Here is a 23,730-nt window from a genome sequence, read left to right as displayed (position 1 = left end):
GGAGGGCACGGGGGAGGACAGATGTTAGCCCTCCGGAAAAATCACAGCGGGAGATTAGTCGGTCGGATTACAAGGTCGCCCTCGCGAAACTAAAAGAGGAGCTCAGGACAGAGTTCCTTTCCGAGATGGAGGGTGTTGCCCAGCGGTGGTTCCGCCGCTGACTGGGGGAAGGATTTTCTCAAGGACCGCAAAATCTCCGCAAATACGATAGCGAACAGTGGTCAAAGCGCCGCTAACGAGTAATTAACAAGCCAAACATGCGATATCCCGTTAATTACTCGATTCGATGATCATTCGATCGGATTTAAAGCTAAGCCCCTCTCTATCCTTGTAACTGAAGTACCCGTGAGAACATCACCATGTTTGGAAATGCTCATTATATGAATTACGAGAGCATAAATTACGAGCTATAAATATCTATCAAGAGCATATTTATTATTACTAACTCATTATAATTCATTATAAATTATATTGGAAGTATATTCAAGCACCGTGACAATATTGGTCTTCTCTAAAATATCAGCAATTATACGATACGTTATAACATTCTCGTAACTGTTATTTGTACGAAAGAGAAGAAACCCGCACAAGTTTCATTATTTATTTTTATCGTACTGGTCAGCTATCAATAAAAATTTATAATTCATGATTCCAATATATACATGAATATTCAATCTCTTGAAATTGAATGATAAAAAATGCAGTTTAACAACTTTTGAAAAACACCTTTTATACAAACCTAACATTTTTTTATTTCATATTTATGCGATCGTAGCTAACACGTGAACATTAAGAAATTATTCGAAATTCCCTTATTCGTGTTAATAAATTATTTTTAATACATATTCATGGTAATATGTTTCAGAAAAAAAAAAGATTTTCACGCACCTAACGTCTGATCATTATGAGAATACATTCAAGTCGATTGATTTAGTTCACGGTCTTCTTCGGATTAAAATTATTGTTATGCTGAGAGAGGGAGAGATGGTGTTGCGAGAGAAACACCATGACAGTTTAATTCGCGTCGCAACCAAGATTTCCTGCTTCCTTGTTTTTTTCCACGTATTACGTGACCTCTTTCGGGGATCCGAGTGTATTCTGGAGCGTTCGGAAATAATACTTCGTGAGTAGGATATTTATAACTGCGACAAAACGCGCGGCGGTCTCGGGCCGTCTGATCTAACAAGTTCTAGGCGCGCTGCTGGCTGCGCCCGACTCGCGAGCTCACCGCCCGTCAGTATATTTTTCTACGTTACAAACGTTTCGATCGGCCTTGACTATTCGCGAAATATATCCGCTCCGTTGCGCGTCGTTCCGTGAAAACGCCGATCGACCCGCGCATATGCACGCGGATTTGCGAGAACATCGACGCGACAGCAGCAACACGCGCTATTAATTCATGGTGGCCAAATGTATTTCGCCGAAATATACGTATGTAACGCTCGTTAAATATCGGCAGACGCGTAATTCGCGCGCGCCGGGCACGGCACCGCGACCGCTGCACCGCCACAATGTAGCATGCATGCGCGCAGCGTGTGAAACAACGATGAAAGACTATGACAACGTTCGTGAAATGCAAACACGGGAATAAGCTTCCCGGAAAGTTACAATATACATCCGTTTCGATCCATCGGCGCGATAGTCACGTTCGTAGCTCTTTCGCTGAAGGGAGGAACGTTCACCGTCGCGTAAACCGGCTTCGAAATTGAAAAGCAACGCAGTAAAACGAGCAGCCGATGCAAAAGGGGAAGAGTTAAAAGGCACGAAAACGAGCGGTAGAAAGGGAGGGGCGAGGGGAGGAGCAGCATCACGGATGCAAGGCTAGCGAAATTATCGTTTATTCTAACAATCGTTGACATAACACGATATCGCGTGCTCCTGTAAAGGGCTGATATTGAATTTAGATATTTATATATTGTACCCGAGATATTTCGGTTCAAATCATATTTCAAATATCTAGAATATATATGAAATAGCGTAACGAATATCTAAAATAGCGTTACAGATTATTAATATGTATAACATATGTGTAAAACAGAATAATTAGATTAAAGGAGTTAAACAATTTGAATAATGTTATGAAATAGATATAGTGATAACAGAATAAAAAGTATATAAAATGTCTTGAATTTTTTACTTTTTTCTTTATATGTACGAAAAGCTCATTTTTAGAAAGAAGTATATAAATATAATAAACTTTACGAACACATGTACTGGCAATTACGACTGTCATGCGTAAATCATTCGCAAATGCCTATAATTTGTGCACTTCAATTAATGTCCGCTTGCGTTACAGTACTCGTGCTATTACATTACGATTACAATACGATACGCAATGGTCTATCAATACGCGCCAATCACTATAATTACAATGCAGGAGGCGGAAAGGGTATTACACATGATTATCCAGTGAAATCTGTACACGATAACTAGTTTCGTGAAAAGTGTACCGGCTGTGTTTTCCAGCAGACAGTTTTTTGGCCACAAAGAACGTTGGTCGTAAAAACCGAAGCAAAGTTTCGAAAATTTGGACGCTGCAAAATCAAAAGCGTGAGCAAAAACTAACGAGTGGAAAAGTAAAGAATTTATGAAAGCGAGCTTCGACGAGCTTCGAGATTTATGTACAGTATTTCTCAATATCTATGAATTTTTTCTTTTATCTAACAGATTCTTTATATAAATATATACATATACATATACACATATACACAGAGTATCCTATTTTAAATAATATAGTCGAACATCTCGAAAACTGAGCTTGGCAGGCAAAAATGTTTCAAACAAAAGTTATGTACACACACACACAATCTGTAGGACATATAATAATAAAACCAATTTTATTAAAATAGAATTATCAAAAAGTTAATAGTTTACGAGATATTTTACACTTTAGTCTGATAAATTTTGACATAAAATATATTGTAAACTATTAATCTTTTGATAACCGTACCATAATATTTTTATATACAGAATAAAAAGATGAATAAATTGGTGTAAAGAAGACATATCGTTGCATTTCAAAAAAATACGTAATTCTAATCACATACTAAAAATTGCATTCTTTCCAAATTCCAAATGAGAAATAAAACTTTAGAAATATTTAGGAATGAAAATAGACAGTGTGTGTAATCTTGTCGTTTAATTAATTCCAAATTGTTCAACAAGTTATCTATAGTATATTCTATATAAAAGAATTAAAAAATAAAAACAAAGTTCTTGTTCGAAAGATCGTACAAATCGACAAATGAGTGCACTATTTTACGAGCTGATATTAAATATATGATTTTTAATTAAGTGCATCTTCACTAAGGACGAAGAAAGAGAAAAGCAACGAATCTTTGATATCACGTTACTGAATGATATCGGTATGTTCAATGGAAGTTAGGGGTCGCTCAAATGGCAGGGGAAACACATGTTATCGACAGGTTGCTCTTTTTGGTCGATTCGTTCGCGGTGAGAGAATGAAACAGCAGGGATGAATTAGAGTACGAAAGGAAATGGAGAAATATGTTGTGTGAGAGAGAGAGAGAGAGAGAGAGAGAGAGAGAGAGAGAGAGAGAGAGAGAGAGAGAGAAGGGGCGGAAGGAAGAGAAGAAGAGAGAATCTAGGAGTGAAAGGAAGATGGAGAGAGAGGAGAAAGAGAGAGAGAGCAGCCAACTGGGATTTTTTGTCGACTTTTTAACGAGATATTGGAGCGCTTTGATAGACAGCAAAAAAGGAATGAAAAAGACAGAAAGAGAGAGGAGAGAAAAAGAAGAGAGAGAGAAACAGAGAATAGTCGTGTTTCGATGGATAAGAATCGCATCGGACAGATTTTCTGCTTTAATACAGTTTTTTTTTCCTCCAAACAGGGTAAATTCGACGCGCACACCTTCGCTCGATAATTAATCAAACTGCCATGGTTGGCAATTATAGTTGTGTAACATGATTTGCAACATTTCATGTTAATAATAAACTAAGTATAGGCTCTCCTGAATAAATCAATTCGGACGTTTCGACACTTTCTTTGTGTCATCTTCAGCGTGTAAACAAAATTTTATTGATTTGACTGCGCTTGTCGACCGATCGACTATATCATTGTATCGCTTTTGACCGTTAATTTTATATCGTTTGTAATTTCATGTATATTAATTTTGTTTACACGCTGAAGATGACACAAAGAAAGTGTCAAAACGTCCAAATATGTATTGACTAATATATTTTATCTCATTGACTATATTTTGATTGCGCAATAATTACCGCGCATGGCTCCGATTGCCTCTCTCACTATTCCCTATTTGATTTCATATTAATTTCTTATTGTCCTATTATAAGATAAAGAATCTTATCAATAGTCGCGCTGACTTCTGATCACTAAAATTATTTTTCTTTTGTAAAGATATAATTACTTTCGAAAATATCACATTATCTAATTTTTTGATACAAAATATTCTAAATCTATTAAATAATTACATATATAGTAATATTACTATTTAGTAATAGGGGTATTCAAATAAATTAGAGTTTAACGGTTTGACAGGTTATGTCGGGTTAAAGTCAAGTAAAAAGTTAATTTTTAAACTTTTAAACCAAAGATTAATGTGATAGGTTAATGAGTCACTTATGTATTTTGCATAACCTTAAAGAGTAGCGCGCCCAAAGTTAATTAATTAACTTTTTACTCGACTTTAACCCGACATAACCTGTCAAACCGTTAAACTTTAACTTATTTGAATACCCCTAATATCTTCACTCGCATTAAAATGCTTCTTTTCAATTTCTTATTAATTTCATGAAATAATATTTTTTCACTTTTACTATTATTTTGTTTCGTAAAAGTTAAAAAGGTTTTAATATCTCTTGTCGTAGCTTGTACTTTTTGAAAGAGTGTAGCTTCAGAACAATATTTTGCCTAATCGTTCACAACCGCAAGAGAAGGATAATTTGTCACCGAGCGGACCACTCGCGCGTGTCCGATCGAACTCGTCCTCAAGTTCGGAGCCTTGAATTTGGCGAATACGAGACGTGCTTTAGGAGTCGTGCCAGCGCTGATTCATTGCGGAAGATTAACAACCGATGCCGCGGCAGACGCGACAGAAATGGCATGCTCTCTGTTACCAGGAGATCGGGTTATTGCGCGATTATGACAGCGACAACGGCGACGACGAATTTTATCCCGACGATTAACCGTGACACAACGTTTGCACGTCTTTGACGTTATAATTGGCGCGGATGATAGTACACAGCTCTCGTGCCGGGGCGAAAACTTGCCGACGATTGCCGATAATGTTTTGAATGAGAACTAATGTACGTAAGATGCAATAAGAGGTAATTCACTTGCGGTTAAGTGTGTTACTGGATCGACCCTATCTCATCTCTACTTTACGTTTGCTCGGCGCGCGTTGTAACGCTCTTGCTCTAATTCGGGATACGTCATCAGGGTATTTTTTTTTCAGTGAAGCAGTAAAAGCGAAACGAGCGAGAGAGAACGCGGATGCTGTACATTATAAAAGAATGACGCAAAGCAAATTTTGAAGCAATAACATCACAATGACTTTTGTATAAAATGCAAAGAAATATGTACATTTTTTATTCAAAAAAATAAGTTTTTATATAATTTTTTACAAACCAATAATCATACCACCATCGCAGCTTGAGTAAAGAGCGACAGCGACGAACACGTGCTAATCGGTAAGAGTTGTGAAAGAAAATTGTTTCCTGCTACACTCCCTCTTTCTTACCAAAGCAAACGTTTTAGCTTCGAGCTGATTGATATTGATTCTTGATATCCTCGTTTATAGCTTCAGGACATTTTCTCACCGATGAGTAAAAGCAAGATTCCCCACTTCGCTCGCTTCAATTTGCATTCGCGTGACTCACCTCGAGTTCAACTCGCGATCTCATAATTCAATCCACGATGACGGCGCTACGCTGCGCGCCGGCCAATTATCATATCGCGTTCGGGCTCATTGATCGTCGTACGATGAACCTGTTAGGCCTGACGATTTCGGGGGACGGAGAGAAAGGAAGGAAGGAAGGAGTGGTGTGGGCAGCGAGCACGAGCTTTTCGGCGATTGCTGTCGACTTGTGGATAGCGTTCAATCCTGACACATGATGGCGACCATAAATCGCCGCGGAAGACAATATTAAAATTTCTTTTTCCTTGGAAAGTGATATACGTAGGTGCTTATCGCCTCGCGAGACGCGAGGGATATCCATCGGAGACATTAATCACGCGCGTGTTCCTTCTATTAGCAAGAAAAGTAAATAAAACCGCGTGTCCTCTGAAGACGACAAAAAATATTCCCGCTTCTTTTGTATTCTCTCTTCTCCCATCTCCTCCCTCTCTGTCTTTCGCTCTCTGACTATCTCTTCCTCGCATGATTCCCATATATAATTTCTTAATGATAGATTGCGAGAAATCAGAACACGTATATAATAAAGACTCTCTTCCTAATCCTCTGCACACTCCATGTGATTAGTTTGCTATTATCTAAACTAAACTGAACTGATTAATTAATTATCATTTCAAGATAATTGTTATTATCGTACGCAATTTGTTGTATTACGGTATTATTGATCGCGTTCTCACATGATTGCTAATGATCAATAAAATCACGAAGCGATGAGACAACAGAAATATTATACAGAGCACTCCAGCGTGAGATATATTTAGCTACAGCATCGAAGCGCGAATTCATCGATGTTATCATCCCGATTTCAATTCGCGGGTAGATCGTGGAATCTATCTGTGTCGGCTCTCTCGAAAGTACCATGCCACGGCGGAATGAAATCGTTAGAATTATCTGCGAGAGGCAAAATAAAGGGCGTGCGCTGCACGATCATGTCGTGCGATACTTCTCGCACTTCATTATGGTCCGCCAAAGATAAAGAGAGAGAGAGAAAGAGATTTCCTACGGACAGGCGGGTGGGTCGCGAGTACCAGAGATCACGGTTTCGCTGTGCAATCGTGCCGCCACTACCGCCGCCGTTCACTGTGATCGCACGGTCGGTCAGATCGCTAAAAATAATCACGCTCTCCGAGGAACGGTCGGACACGTTAGGAGATCGGCGGCTGCTGGCCGCCCAGCAGTCTACACGATCGCCGGGGCATACCGGGCCAATACACCGGGCAATTAATCTGCTTTGCGCGCGGCTCGCGAGCCTGATTTAATCCGCCGATCGCGATTTCGGAGCCGAACGCCCGTTTCGCCGTTCGTGTGCCATGGCTCTCTCTCTCTCTCTCTCTCTCTCTCTCTCTCTCTCTCTCTCTCTCTCTCTCTCTCTCTCTCTCTCTCTCTCTCTCTCTCTCTCTCTCTCTCTCTCTCTCTCTCTCTCTCTCTCTCGCACACGCACACGCACACACATGGAATTAAATTAATGCCGATTAATTATTAATCCTCCGAGATCTAACTATTAGTAATGATGATACGGGTATTAAAGGTTAGATAAATTTAAACGATCGGGAACGCTTTACATAATTGTTAGTTTTTAAATATCACTGATGATATTGAGTCTCATTTTATCTTCTGATTAATAAATTAATTTACTTTTTCTGTATACTGGTTCTCGGATTGATATTTTTACTTTGTTATAAAAAATACTATTCGTATTAATACTATTCGTACTATACGTTAGTATGATATTGTAAAGATCAAATTGATTACCAATATACTCTAAAAAGTTTTGAAATGCAACTAGGTTAAAATAAGAACATGATTACTATGCATGAAATTTGTTTAAGGCAGTAGTATTGATTTTCACATTCCAATACAACCAAGCAGCCTTAACTTCTAAAAAAAATCCATGCTAAAATTTCTATCAAATTTTTAGTAAGATTTCAATGAAATCGAACTTTTTTTTAAATGGTAAAAATGCTAAATGAAATTCACACAAATATATACAAAAATTTTTATCATCAATCCGTTTTCCTAATTTTCTTATAAAATATTTCCGTGATTATAATTAGCACGAAATTTCCACACGCGCGTACACTAAGGATTAACTCAAAATTCATTCAAAGAGTTTGGCCTAACTGTTGTTTAGGCACTTTCGAATTATTAACAAATTAATATGCCAAAAGCGTGTGCAACGGTTATGTGCTGGCTCATATAACGCATTAATTTAATATAAATCCTCGCATCAGATCGTGCGATAGAGCGTCTCCGATTGCACAGATACCCACGTGAATCCATAAATCAAACAGATTTCGAAATCGATTTCCGCGTAATAACATTTTAGCAAAAGATCACGATTTAAATCATCGATTAATTAATTTAATAATTGTAGGTATGACGCAGGAGATAATGACAACGGTAACAATAATAACTGCGACGAAATGATTATTGTAATCGACAATGTGTATATCGTATTGTTGATTACGATTCAACTATATACAAACCGATTTCAAACAGCATTATCCACTTAAATTATGACAATTGATACGAAACGCGATCAGATCTATTTTTCACATAAATGTTTGCCTCCCGAAAATACATGCCTGACCTCGTTTGATGTTAGTAAAAATTAATTTATTTCTGTACACATATTTATAATATTTCTTCGCATCGGTCAGCATAAACACTCTTCTAAATTGTTCTATGACATATCATGATTTATTTTATTTATTTGGATTTTATTAATATAGTACTGTATATATTTCTGGTATAGTCCTAATGTAATATCCTGATTATTCTATTTTAATTTAATGTGTATCTTAAAAATATTTCCTCACTTTCTTAAGATAAATTTTTAATCACAATTATTTTTCACTAAATTGTTTTTACGTAATACATATTTCTGTTATCCATTAATAATATGTATGTTTTTAATTAAAAAATTCCTGCACTTTATTGTACATAATAATTACATTTAATATCAATCTTTTTCGTATCCACAGTCACTATACTTCCGCTGTTGTGATGCGCGATAAGATTGCGTGTGTGCGCCGATCGATCGCTCACCGATCCACACAACTCTCGAGCGGTTCGAACGATCTTCGGTAGATCTCTCGGCGTGTTTATGCTCGGCGTTGGATCGGCGACCGCCCAGCAGTCTACCCAGTCGCCCCGCGCGCCGGCACGGTGTATACACACACCACACGTGTGGTCCCCCACCAGAGAGAGGGAAACGCGACGGTGTCCGGCCGTCCCACCTCACGCGCCTTCACCTGCGGGCCCACCGGCGTATGCGTGCCGGACTGCGTGCGAGCGTCCAGAGAGAGTATATAGAGTGTGTACCTGTAGGTTCTCTCTCTTCCCTCTCTCTCTCTCTCTCTCTCTCTCTCTCTCTCTCTCTCTCTCTCTCTCTGTCGCACACACACACACACACTCCGTGTATGGACACAGGGCCGTACGTGCTCTGGATACGTACGTGCCGATTTCCTCCCTCCCCCCGCCTGCGGACCCAGAATGGCATAGCCGAGTGCACCTCATCCCGCTGACTGGCTCGCATGATGCGACCCAATCTGATGTGTCCGTTTGGCTCCCGAGCTCTACTATTCCCGTTAATGTTAAATCGCTGAATGTACCTCCTCGCCGTTACGTCCCCTTTTCTCGCTCGTAAAATTTAGAATATATTTCTAAACGCGAATACAATAGCCAGAGGCTAACCGGTGAGAAAATTTTTAATGCATAAGATCAAAGTGCTAATAGAAATAAAATCTGGATTTATTGGAAAAATTTTTTCAAGTTTCGAATAAAATGAAGAGACACGATCGAGACAAAAATTCATACAAATTATAGATGATTTATACGTTATCTAGAATGTCTATAGGTACTCTAGATACATTATTTCTTTACCTCGCAGCAACGTTAATTCGAAGAAACAGATTCCTTCGTTGTAAATTCGACGACACGATTTACAAATATCGCACACGCTCATCTTAAATAAAAGCCACTTTATCCCGTTTAGCTTATAACCGTGACGACCGTCTCGTACCGTACGAGTCGTACGTGGATATTTTTCCGATATCGGATCGTCCGATATCATCTGTCAGAATATGCACAGGAATAGCAGCGGTGTTTTTCGAGATGGACGGCGTGTTCGATTATCGAAGCTAGCCGATGCGGATCAAGATGCGATCCTCTTTTTAAATCGGCCGAAAGTGTCACGATGACGACGACGATGACGACAACGATACAGGCGCCATTATCGAGATACTCTCAGCTATTTACTCGAAGCACCGTTGCACCGTTGCGGCTTGCAGGCCGTACGACGTGCTCGCCGTCCTACATACGGGCCGCGTGTCGAACGCGACGATAATTGGCATCAATTAATATCGATAGTAATTCGCCGCCGGGGCCGTAGAATCTGCGCGGCCGCGCATCAACTCGCATCAAGCGATCGGCGAGTCGATCGAGGTCCGACGGCGAACCAGTAGTTAAGGTCAGAGCGACACGTGTTCCGCGAGATTTTACGACGTATCGACGCGTTCGCATAACGCCGTATCAAGTACCCTATTACGAAAATAGACACGACGCGACATGAACAATCACGATCGTGATCTGATGTGTTGAGACTTTAACGAAATGATACGGTAAAAGGAATCATTATTAATAGAATTACGTCAATATCGCGGCCGTTTCTTTCAAAGCTATTAGAGATACGCGATAAATTTAAAAAATGTGACAATTATTACTGAATCAAGACTCGAGTTACTCATTTCTAACACCATATAAAAATGAATTATAGTTATTAGTACAAAGATTTTTAGCAAATTATATTTCTAAAATATATAATGTAGTCGTATCATAAATGTTAGATGACTTAACAGATGCATTAACAGAAATTTAGCTTGAATTTTGACCATTGCCATTGCAGCAAGGCTGAAAATCTCTGGCACCACATGGGATTATAAAAAAAAAAAACATTGTCACGTTATCCTCGTAAGTTCGCAATCGCGAAAGTTCAGCTTAAAATTTTCGCGGGATTCAAGCGGCGGTAGCTCAGCTGGCAGAATTTTGTGCAAGAGTTCTTACCACGGTACTAGGGACGGAATTCGTTCAAAGTTTAATTCAAATCGGTCGACGGTGTTCCACGAAACTGGCGCGTTTGCGGACGATAGAGCGCGAACGTAGACGGTGAGCTCTGGTCGAAAGTGCGAAAGCGGTCACGAAGAATGTAGGAAATGACGTACACATAGCCGGTAATTTGTTTCCGGAAACTCGGAATATCAGCCTGATTGCCCGGTCGGCACGCGCGTTTCATTTTACGCATTACGAGGACACGCAAAGGCGACAGTTTTGAGGGATCGCTCGGTTTGTACGGCCAACGAGCTTGCAACGCTTCTCTAAGCGATGAAAAATGGGGTCGCCAAGAACTGCAAATATACGACGTATGTACAGATGATATTTAATTTCGTCTAGCAATTACGTCTGCAAAAGCGATATAATAAGTTTAGAACCATCATGTATGTTGATTTTTGCGATAAAAAATTTCAATTTTGAAAGGATTCTTTTTAGCAAAAATACTGTAAAAATACCACGATATGACAAAGCTACATTTTTAGAGCAGTATTTCCATTAATAAGAAATCATGTAAATCAGGATATAACAGAATTTATCTCGAGTATTCAAAATATTCAGCTGGCTTTGTAGATTCTAAAATAAAACATAAAATAAAACGTTTGCCATATATAAAATAATAAAGCGCTATGATAATTGATCAGTTACGTTCCAAGAAACACATGGCGCATATCAAGTGCACTCATTTTCAGGCACATATTGTGGCGTGCATTAACAAAATTGTGCCGCGTTCAGCTCGGCGAGACTAAGTTTGCATCCAAGTGGTATGCTTAATTCGCAACATAATGCACATGCTAATTCATTTACGTGAGCTCCCGCCTAACTCGGAATCCCTTATGGCGACTTTGTATTTTGCAGCTACTCGGCAAAATGGCAGAAAGCGATCTCACGGTTACAAAAGAAAACGCGCAAAGAGCACGAACGACGCGAGCAGCGATATACGTGGATAAGCATGCACTTCTTCTGAACGAACCTACCCAGAAACATAGTTTCGATATAATGCAAATTGTATGGCTACGGATTACCAGACAGATTTACCCTACAGTTTTCTGTCGAGACATCGTAATCCGTTCGTGATCGACGCGGGTCCGCTCTGCTTAAGCATTTTAAAAAAATTATTCACATTTTTATGAAAAACCGAGATGATGATTACCAGCAATCACAACTCACTACGTAAGAATGCTTTATCGCAACCCTGTACATTACCGTAATGGATAGCGTGGGATAGCTAATCAAGATTGCATACGCGTATAAGTATATTGAACGTGGTTGACACACGCGGTGTACGTATACAGTTATTCGCGACCAAAAAAATTGCAGAAAGTGCTCGTATAATAGCCGTATAATAGAAGAAGGTATAGATTGACCCTTGGTCCACTAAAGTGGGTGGAAAAGTATAAAGATAAAAGAAAAGAAAACATCAAAGTACAAAGATGAAAGGAAAAAAACGATCGGAAAGATGGAACAGAGAGAAGAGAGGAGCAATGTAGGCTATCGCGATATTCTCGATGCTCTCCTTCGATTCTCTTTATGTCTCCTTCTCTGGTTCGTTTTACGCCGCTTGGGTATAAACTAACAGAATGTAAGAACGAGTTTCCGATTAAGGCCTTATAATTGACGTCTCCAAGCCTTCTTCCTCTTCCCTTGGTTTAATCACCGCCAACTGGAGAAGGAACTCTCGAGGACCCGCTCTTACAGATCACGGATCAACGAACCGTCACCGAACATCATAGAATCTCATATTTTATGTTCTGCGTGTCTCCCGATACTATACTGGGTTTTTCTTCCTTCTGCAATCGCTCATTGCTCGAGAATATATTACTTTGCATATATGTTATTTTCATCTTAAATAAAAACTGAGTATGTGATAAATGATGAAAGGTTAACTTATATAATACTTTATGTGATAAATTCTTTCAGCATCACGGATTCAACAGAAAATTATCTGACATAATCTGGATATAAATGTATCATAAAAGTCACATGAAATTTTCGTTGGGATATTTTAATAATTTGGTGCGATATAACGTACTGTGTATATTACTAATATAAGTGTAGAGATTCTAATTAATGTATGCTCTACTGTACAACGTAACTTTACTTACTATACTGTAACTTCTTAATATAGTTACTCTGAAATTTCGGAAACGCATCGCGATCCCGATCGATACTAATGACTGCGTTACTAATTAACCCTTTCTTGAAAAAAAAAATCGGCACCGCGTCAATACGGTCTATCGCTTCGCCGCGACTCACTCGTAATTAGTGCGCCGGCTAATTAGCGCGTTGCACAATTACGAGGCGCCGTTCACCGGAGAGGGCATGTATCCCTCTCGGAAAAAAGAGCCCGAGCTAATTATTTCATCACGACAATTCGGCGAGATTGTTAAGTTTATTAAGATTGGGGGAGCGCCGTCGAAGATCCGATTACCCTCCGCCGCACTTGCACGTGATAAATCTACTTAACGAAGTACACGGAGCAGGAAAGTACGCGGATACCGTGCAGGGCTGAAACTCTCATGTAGCCTTGATCGAATATGACTTGTGCATTTTCAAGAAAATCTATACCTACTTTTCTCTTGTCATTATCGCTGCAATTATTATTATATTAATTTCGTCAAGATAATCAGTACAAAAGGAAATTTTTTTTAGGGTTGCCTTCCTGCGGAGCTTCGAGAGACGCGGGACCTCAAACAACAATCCCCTAAACACACGAGCCGTGCCAGCCCTGTGTCTGCTTTTCGACGTCCCCTCTTATATCCTGTCACGATCTTCGGAAAACGATAATGGGATAAGTCGCGAAAACTTTCGATCCGCCGTCGAGATGGATGTAATACACGCGCGCGGAGCAGGTAGGCGCTAAGCAAACGAGCGCAACAGTTATGAACTCCTGAGGACGAGCGATGGAGACGAGGACGACGAAGACGAACGATGGAAACGTTAACGACACGACGGTGGATAATACCAGCTGTTAGTTTCCGAGCACGTCAAAGGACCCCCGTGCACGTTTTCTCACCGGAATTCGCTTATCTTCGCCGAAACTTGGATAAGCGATCGGTCCTGAGGCGTTGTTCCGGCGGCAGTTACGCTGGACTGATTAAAACGGCGTTTGTGAAAATCGATATGTCGCGATAATCACGAGACGTCGTTTCACAACACCGTCCCTAACTGTCATGTACTTCGTCTTAATGCCTAAGATCTATGTTTATGGTTCTGTATTTCTCCTGGAAATCAGCCATGCCGATGCGATACGTATTAACAAATGAGTCCCGGAAATTAATTCGCGATGTTACATTCGTAATTGCGAATTCAACTAAAAAATTCAGAGAAAAATGGCTTTGAGATAGTTGATAGTTCTGAAGACCAGTGCTCGCGGAATTTTTAAAGTTTGAACGCAAACAACTGAAATAAGTTTCGTTTATCGCTTGAACTTCGTGTCAATCGATTTCTTCCCAGACTAATTATGGCCGATATTCATATAGTCAGGTCTTATATTTAAGATCGTCTTAAGTTTATCTTTAGATGCTGAACGATCTTTAGATGCTCGTTTCATTGGCTACGGAGTATCTAAAGATAAACGTAAGACAATCTTATATATAAAATCTTATATATATAAGATCTATGAATACCGGTCATGTATTATTTGCCTATCGATATTCTATATATAATTCACATCGTAAAACTTATTTCCGTTTGTTGTGATATTATTTTACACTAGTCGAAGCGAGATATAGTATGCTAAAGTGGTAACGTCTATTACAGCGATTGTAAAACTATCCGTATTGCATTCGCATTACGAATTTAGGTCGATAACGTGACTGTCCATAAATAAAAGTTAATTTGTGTTGAGGTAAATTGCAGTAAAATAAAATAAAGCTGGATTATTTGTATTAATTACTGATGTTATTTGCAACGATAGCATGATATAATTTTCATTTAAATAAAATAACATGGTATACTTTTAAAGTTTTTTTTCTATATTTTGCGATATTATATCAACAAAAGCATTTTTTTCATTTTTTTCCAAAATGTTTTCAGTAAAGATTTGATAGCTAAATTATTTTAAATTAAAGATTAGATGAAACAATTGAAATGCAAATACACTATATAAATCATCGAGAATTACCAGGAATGATGTTAGCAATTTAATCATGCATTATTGCGTGCACCGGTATTACGCAATTATTTAACTAGTTGCACAAATTGTTGGTTAATGGTTTGCCTCTTGCGTAATTGTAATAATCAAGGATTTCTAAAAGAATAATTATTTGCCAGCTTGCTGTCCTAGCTTTTGTTACCCGAATTTTTATTAAAATTCTAGGGCAAGTATCGATCAGATCGAATTATTGTAATGAACATGAAATGCTTCCAATGTATTTTCTATATGATATTTACGATTACTACTGTCTTTATGCAAGTTTCGTATCAATTACGCCAATAACTGTTTTATCAAGAGCTAATCTATTAAAGATTAAAACGTTAAAAATGATAAGTTATTTCTGTTAAGAAATAATTGATAAGTGCAAATGTGCTAAAGAATATATATATATATATATATATATATATATATCGAATCATTAAAATAAAAAATCCTACAAAAATTTCAATGAATTTTTCTTTAACAAAATTCATTGAAGACTGTACAATAAGACTGATATATAATTAATTTACAATTCGTACGAAAAGCTCTTTATTTGGATTCAGTTTCTCACTAGCGAATAAATCATTGATTTGAGATAGATTAGTACTTATTTGTTAAAACAGAAATAAAATAGCAATCAACACAAATAGAGAAATAGGAACGAGATGCCGATTAAGTATACTAACGTTTTTTTCAAGTAATCTCTTCTAACCGTGTAACATCCAACATTTTCCAGCGAGTCATCCAACAGGCGAAAAAAAAAACAAATTCTCAAATTGGTCAAGAAAGTCAGCGCAAATGTCTCGGACACCTTGTATATAGAGTAGTACTAGCTACGCGAAGTGGCCGCTTAACTATCACGTGTCATTATAATGCCTCTTATTCCGTTAACGTTAGAGATCGAGCGCGTGCGCCTCGCTCGCCCGCTCGCTCGTTCCGACCTGTCTGTCGTCGTCGCGATTACGCGCCACTTGTTAACTGTTAAGGACAGGTGGAACCGACGCGCGCGCTCACGATTACCGCTTACGTTCCGTCACGACACACGAAGTTCAAGATAAGAAGAAAATTTGCAAGCCTGCGACACCGATCCCGTCATCCTCCAATGCCCGCGCGGAATTTGTCGTACCGCCGGCGGCTTTCTACTTTTCCGCGCCGAGCGTTTAAGGTAAATCAAATCAGATCGTTCCTTACTCGTGTCTCAATTGCACCGGCGATTTCTACAAGACGTTGAAATTTTCAACGTTCAATGTAGAAAAGAACCTTTTACGAACTAATCCATTTTCATCTCGATCCTTTAGCCGCAACAATGTAAAGCGTGCTTATTCACATAGTTTAAGAAAATTTGTTGAATTCGAATTATATTAATTTGATATTTGTACAGAATATGAAAAAGTAATTCAGACATTATAACGGTGATGTTTATGATTCATAAAAAATCACATTTTAAAAACTTTAAACAAAATATCCATTCTTAATTTCTAGTTGCTGAAAATTATCTTTAATTTAGAATCCTAGTGAAATAACTTTAGGTAAATATATAACCAAAAGCTGAAATACATGTGCACGATTAAATTTCCTCTCGGTGTCATTTACAGAGATCTCATGGAGCGTGTCTGTCGGAGAGGGAACATGACCCTGTTCCATCATTCGTCACGTTCGGCGCGATAGATCGACCGCGGAAGGTCGTCAAGCGGTAGAGTCATCCGGCAGCGATCCATGTGCAGCCACCAAAATGAGGTGGGAGCCAATGGTCTCGAGATCGCGCGGAGAGGTGGAAGCGCATTGAACCGACGCCGGCAGCAAATTGGACCACCTTCAAAAATTCACCGCTCGTTAAGCACCGACGCGAGACGCGAGCGACGTAACGCGACGCGATGATCGGCGAGGGCGACGTCGCGCATCGCTAATCGGCGATTACGAAGCGTCCGCACGCGAGCGAAACGCTAGGATGCGGTATATGTATATCTCGGCGGCGCACGAGAGATTCGGTATACGAGGCGACGCGACGCGGATTCGCGGACTTACGTGGCGGGTTAAATATAAGCGCGACGCACGGCGTCCCGACGTTCGCGCCTCTCTTCCACGTAGGCGTCGTATAGGTAGTCACAACGAGATAATCCGAATGCTTGGACACTCCGTGGAAGATTACGCTGTCCTTGAAATTCGCGGAAGTGCGAAAAATGATATTTGTTGTGTAATTTAAAACGACTCTTCGTCGCTGCTCTCGTGAAGCTGGCCTTTGTAACAACATTACGATCTTCCCGAGATTAGACATGAATTTTGTAAAACGATTTCATATTATTGGATACTATATTATGTAAACGTCAGGTTATCAAAGTATCATGATTGAAGATATTCGAAGATGTATGTTATAAATTCTATATGATCTCAATCTTTAATATCTCAATCTTGCTTGCTGTAAATTTCCAATGATTCCGATGTTGAATATATATATATATATATGTGAGAATTGATTTAAAACACGGATACCTCGTACCACCAAAAGAAATTAAACCGTATTACAGCAATACCGCGAAGGTTTTATAAATTTATTTTGACCTAATAAAAATGACATTTGAGAGTCGAATAAATAAATTTTGCTAAATTTCCGTAGAATTTTTTTGTAAGAGTTTATGCTTTTAATTAACCATTAAAACATGTTCCCTAAATTAATAAAAGTTAGTACTGAATTTAAGCGTAAAATGTGCCTGCACATCCGTGCTATATCACGCGCGAATTAAAATATTCACGTGCGTTTACATAAGTTAGCTGCCATATTGCCGAGCTGTCTGCAAAAGGGAAATATGTACACGCGCATGTTGGAGCATCCCTCTCCATATTAACAATATTGCCGCGCTATATCCCGAAATTGATCGAGAATTCTACATCGGCGACGCGTTTCAACTAAAAAAACTATCAGGCAGAGTATATCGAGCTCGATCGTGCCCTCGAGTCATCGCAAATCGATCGGAGCGGTAGCTCTGCGACGAACAATTATCGGGAACAAGTGAGATATCACGCGGTATGCTCCTGTTTATTCGGACCCGAACGCCCTTAGGGATGTTAAATTCTTTCACGTGCTCAAATATGCAACGGATTTATTGGCGTATTTTACAGATCGATATTCGCTGTCGAAAATCGTGCTAATAATTCATGCTTCGGTATTTCGAAACTAAGTAGGTAATTAAACCCTTTAATTATGATTTTGAAGCGAAATTTGAAATTAATCGAGTTTAAGAGACCGCGACTTTGTTATTAGCCTATTACAGTCAAACACATTTTTTCATTATAAGCATAAAATATGCAAGTCTTTATCTCTTTACATTAAAGAAAAATATTAAAAATTTTCAACAAGAAGTACGTAGCAATATACGATAAAAAGTTTTGCATAAATTAAATACACACATTCGTCAATTTATGTTCACAAGCATAGTATAATGCGCGGTAAATTTATTTCTAGCAATTTCATCTTTTATCTTTTAAGAGAAGATGTCTGGTTAAATTAATGTTGTAATAAAAAACTTAAAGAGACGTAAAAAAGTGCAACAAGTGCCACAATAAAAAAGTTCAGAGAAACTTATTTCCCTCTAAACAATATTCAGTCATTTGTGAAGAAATTGTACGAGACATTCTGTTTTATATTCATTTCGTCATAAATATTTTAATAAATTCTCCACATACACGCTATTAATTATTATCAGCTGCAGTTTGGAGCAAAATGGTACTCCTGCTTTTTTTTACGTCGAACTTTCGAACATTTTCCATCAGCACGCATCCGATCGACTAATCAGGGATTATAGATCGCATAATTTTTAGGACTCACCGTAATCCGGTCGAACGACAGCTTGGACGACTTGTTCGTTCTTCTTGTTTCGGATCACCGGCTCGCCGAGGATCGTGAAGTTTCTGGGTCCCACGCGATTCACAAACACTAGATACACTTTGCCCCTTTTAATATTGGCTCGCACCACACCACTCAGATTATCGCGCTGTTGCTGTTTGTTGCCCTTGTTGCCGGCCTCGTGGCTGTTGCACACGGTCGACTTGCCAGGCACCAATTTGTCGCGGAAATGCAGCCGCACGCTGTCGTTCTTCTGCAACGGCTGAAAGCCCGGCTGGCTCTTGTAAACCTGCTTCACCTCGAAGGTCACCGCGTAGTTCAGGCCGGGCTTCCTCCGCGAGGACATGCTGCGAGCCTTACCCTCGAACACGGTGGGCGCCAGGTAGGCCCGATTGCCCACGTCGACATCGGGACACCAATTCTGACCGCGGCAGCCCCGGTCCTTGTTTCTGCAACGGCGCCGCTGCTCGCGCGGCGAGTCCGCCCTGGTGCGGTTCTTTGGTCTCTGCTTCGTCGATCTGGCGATCCGCGGCCGCTGCATCGACGACTCCGCCGGTGTCGACACGACCATCGCCGGGGGATACGCAAGGGGTGCCTGCGTCGAGGAGTGACGGGGCGCGCGAGTCAGACCGGAATCGTTTATCTCCGGGTGAAAGGCGCCGCGTAATCCGCGCGACTCCGGCGTCTCGACGGCGGGGAGGGTGTCCTTCGCGAGGTCCTCCGGTCGGCCCTCGGGATCCGACGCGATCCGCCGAGTTCCAGGATCCACCTCGGACGACGTCGCGCCACGTGTCGTGAAGTAATACGCGATCTGTCGCGCGTCGCTCTCCGACGATCGTGCCCCATCTCTGAAGGGGTCCTCTTCGAGACTCACCAAGCTGAAATCGAGGTCGCGACGAACGGGACGAATTTCGGACGACGAGGGTCCCGACGGGCGTGCCTGAATTCCTCCTCGCGACTCGCGGTACCCCGTAACTTCGGCCTCGTCCACCACGCTTATCGACAGCGGACGATAATGCCTCGCCTCGGTGATGCTTGTCGTCGCCCGGGACGTTTTCCCGAGGGTGTCCCGAATGGCGGGGGGTGCCGCAGCGAGCGCGAGTGCGCCCCACCAGCCGCTTAAGAACCCGGCCAAAAGCAGAGGCGCCCACATTATCCAACCTGATTAGCTGATGTGATCGGGGGTGAGGTCGAGACACCTCGGTCACCCCGACTCCGCACAGTGGCACGCGCTTCTCGCCCCCCTCCTCCTCCTCCTCCTCCGCCTCCGCCTCCTCGAGCCTCGGGGAGCGTGCCCCCTTTGCGCCGATGCAAGTATACTCTCGCGAGTCCTATGTTAACCGAGTTCCCGTTCCCCGTGATCTTCCTCGTTGTTTCCCCCCTCGCGATTAGTCACCCGCGGCGACTCGATTCACGGTGTCTCGTCCCGCTCGCCAAATGGCTGGAATCGCGGTTGTCGTCGTCTTCCTCTTCCGGATTCGGATTCCCTCACGAGGTGTTGTACCACCGGTAGCGGAACGTCGGGGTTTCTTCCATATTCCTCTTCATCCTACGCGACACTATTCTCCTCATCCTCAAGGTTGGCGAGAGCAGCCGTGGCGAGCCGCACCATGCGGCCGCTTCTCTCTCTCCTTATCCTCGCGTCTTCCACTCTCTCCACGGGAAGATATCGTATTATCGCAGATGATCCCGTCCGGCGGCTGCGACGATCGCGGACGCGACAACCAGCATGGATCTCTCATAGGTCGTGATCATTATGACGCGTGATCGGCACGATCATCCTGCTCCGACTTGAATCGGGGCCTCGTCGATCGTTTACGTCGCGAGCCCCGACTTCTTTCACGATCTCCGATATCTTGACAGTCGGCGAACCGGAGTGACGAGTATAGTCGCTCGCTCTCTAGTCCACGTGCTCGCTCGCGTTCGCAGGCAGACGGAACTGATCGACCTCGCAGCAGGGAACACCCGCGACCGTCCGATCCGTCAGCGGCATCGAGTCGTGCGGAATTCCGCGATCGTCTCGTCAACCCCTCGCGCGAGACTCGGTGTCGCGTTCCGAGGCGGGAAAAATGAGAAAGAGAGAGAGAAAAAGAGAGAGAGAGGGAGCGGGACACGGTGGCCAAAACGAAAGATTCTCACAACGGAGGCAAAAACGGGAATACGAAAACGGCAACGGCGGTGGCGACGACGACGACGACGACGACGATGAAGAGAGTGTTGGTTTCCTCTCTGATCAGCCGAGACACTATTTAAATATACCCACGAGACGACCGCTCCTCTCTCGACCGTGTACGGCCACCCGCACGCTCGCTCGCGCACTACACTCCTCGGCCCGACGCTTCACCACTCTTGCGCACGTACGATACCGTTTTTCGGCACGGGGGCCACCCTTGCCGGATCCGCGTGACAACGAAGAGGGAGGAGGTTGACGAGGGAAAGAGACGAGTGCGAGTAATTAGGAACCGTTGCCACTCGCGCGCTATCACGCTCTCCCCGTGCTCCGTTTTCGCAAATTTTTTTTTCTCTCCTTCTCTCTTTCTCTCTCTCTCTTCCCCCCCTGATCCTTTCTCTCTTCTTTTTCCGTCTATCTCCCTCTCTCTCTCGCGCGCGCGCGCGAGAAACCGCTTCCTCACGCGCGGAGATGGTCGCGCGCCGCGGCCTCCGTGCAGGATCGTCGACGACGGGTGATCGGGTCGCGTGTGCTGTCGCACGCGGCATACACACACGAGGGCGCCTCGCGTGTCACGCGTGTCCGCGAGAGACCGGTGGAAGGGGAGAGAGAACGTCGGTGGCCCCGCGTCGGGCGCGCGCGACGGTTCAAATTAGACTGAGCGGCCCGCTCGCGCAGGCCGAGGCCGGCCACAGCGCCAGCGGCGCCTGGCGGACGCCGGTCGAGGCTTGCGCGCGCACCGCGGCCCGCGCGCGAGTGAGACGGAGCGACGCGGAGGACGGAGCGACGACGGGACCTTTAAGAACCTGTATAACAACGACCTAACAACCGAAGGAACCGCACGCGTGATCCTCCCGTGGTCCGTCTCTCGCGCTCTCTTTCTCTCTTTCTCTCTTTCCGTCTCTCTTCCCCGCGAGTTCCTTCGCCACCTCTCTCTGTCCCTCGCGCTACATCTTTTCTCTCTCTCGCTCTTGCGTTCGCCGTCTTCCCCGAGAGAGAGAGAGAGAAAGAGAGAGAGAGAGCTCTTTATCTCTCGCATTCGGTCGTACTCCTTGTGTGTACGGCTGTTCGTCATCTTTTAAATTGTGTTCGGAGATGCTCTCTTCTTCTTCATCTTCCTCCTCCTCCTCCTCGTTCTCTTCTTTTCTCGGGTTCTTCTCCCTCTTTTCTTCTTTTACGTCGTCTTCATCTTCTCGCCGTCTTCTGCCTCCGCGCCGCGCGCCGGGACGCCCGCCGTTCCTCTTCGCCTCGCGCGAGCTGGCGAACGTCATCGGACTACCGAAAATAAAGTCTTCCTCTGCTTTCCCGTCCTCTCTCGTCTCTCGCTCCCTCTCTTTCACGCCACTTCCGAGTCGAATATATACGCGCGCGAGCGAAGGGGCTTTATAAGTGCGAGGCGCGCGCGAGAGGGACGCGAAAAGGAGCGCCTCGCACCAAAAGGAACTCTAGCCGCTCCTTCTCCGTCTCCCTCTCGCTCCCGCTCCCGCTCGTTTCCACTCTTTCTGCCCCGCCGTCTGTCTCGAGCACTGCCAATCAAACGGTCCTCCACGAGAGTCGGCCTCTTAAACGGATAGTTTTTCACGCTCGCCGCGTGACAGATTAATCCTGGGCTAAATGGCGACACTTAAGCGCGCCCCGCGCACCGTAATTAACGCCGCAGCGACGCGCTCGTCTACTTTTTGCACTTTCCCGCGCGCGCGCGCGGGAACCCGCGCTCTCGGACCCTACCGAATTCAAACGATCCGTCCTGCGGCGATGACATTATCCCGCGACCCGTCAACGCGTAGTTATTTGGATACGTTCTTAGATCAATTGGAAAGACTACGTTGATTTTTCGTTTCTCATCTCAGATCTCCTTGGCGATACTTCATTAAATTCTTAACTTGGAGAGCCTTTTAATTAAAACGCCCTCACGTTGCCCCTATTTAAACGAAAGCGATTTAATTATATTCCGCACAGCCAGGTATGCAGAAACGCAATGAGATTTTACATCGTACGCTTAAGTCGTGTAGCGGCCTTGTTTCGCGAATAATAATTTCGCGAAACAATTTTGAGCTCGAAGGTCCGCGTTTTTCTTTTATGTACGTACAGATAACGCACACGATTATTGACATTTCAATTTATTTCGTTTGTACGGAGATATCTGGGACAGTTAAGTAGATTTGTCTAGTCGACTAGTATTAGCATTATAGGATACAGTTAAAAGGTAGCTGCCACACAGAGTCGTAATATTTTTTCGACTAATAAAATAGATACGGTATATGATATAATTGGTCATCATTGATGTAAAAGTCAGATGGGTACGGATAACAAATGAACGCACGTGATTTATGTCGGGTAGATTTAGTTTTATGTTCGATATTTATTTTTTATCGTGCCAATTTCTTGTATTTACTCGGACAAGATTAATATCGTTCTTTCCAATCCTAGCTTCGCATTATAGTTACAAATTGTTTCGAGCGATTCAGCAATTATTTTTGAATATAATAAAAATGTTGCTCTTTTTTGGTCAATATATTAGCAGAAATTTTGTTCTACTCTCGTTTAAAATAGAAAATTTATTCTATTAGATGTA

General features: G+C 42.3%; 1 protein-coding gene across 2 annotated transcripts in view; it reads right to left on the bottom strand.

Moving 5' to 3' along the window:
- Window positions 1–21,814, bottom strand: part of Vn (membrane-bound neuregulin protein vein) — a 322,623-nt gene extending 300,809 nt beyond the window's left edge. For both annotated transcript variants that reach the window (XR_011731578.1, XM_071775335.1), the window contains exon 1: window positions 18,968–21,814. Coding sequence is in view for 1 of the 2 variants with exons in the window: in XM_071775335.1 (XP_071631436.1) it covers window positions 18,968–20,138 (1,171 nt within the window). In the remaining variant the exon portion in view is untranslated. The remainder of the gene's footprint in view (window positions 1–18,967) is intronic.
- Between the last annotated feature and the right edge of the window lie 1,916 nt (window positions 21,815–23,730).

The sequence above is a fragment of the Temnothorax longispinosus genome, chromosome 1 (genome assembly GCF_030848805.1).
Source record: "Temnothorax longispinosus isolate EJ_2023e chromosome 1, Tlon_JGU_v1, whole genome shotgun sequence".
Lineage (NCBI taxonomy): Eukaryota > Metazoa > Arthropoda > Insecta > Hymenoptera > Formicidae > Temnothorax > Temnothorax longispinosus.
Note: the sequence above shows the minus strand (reverse complement) of the source record. Positions and strands in the feature narration are given on the sequence as shown.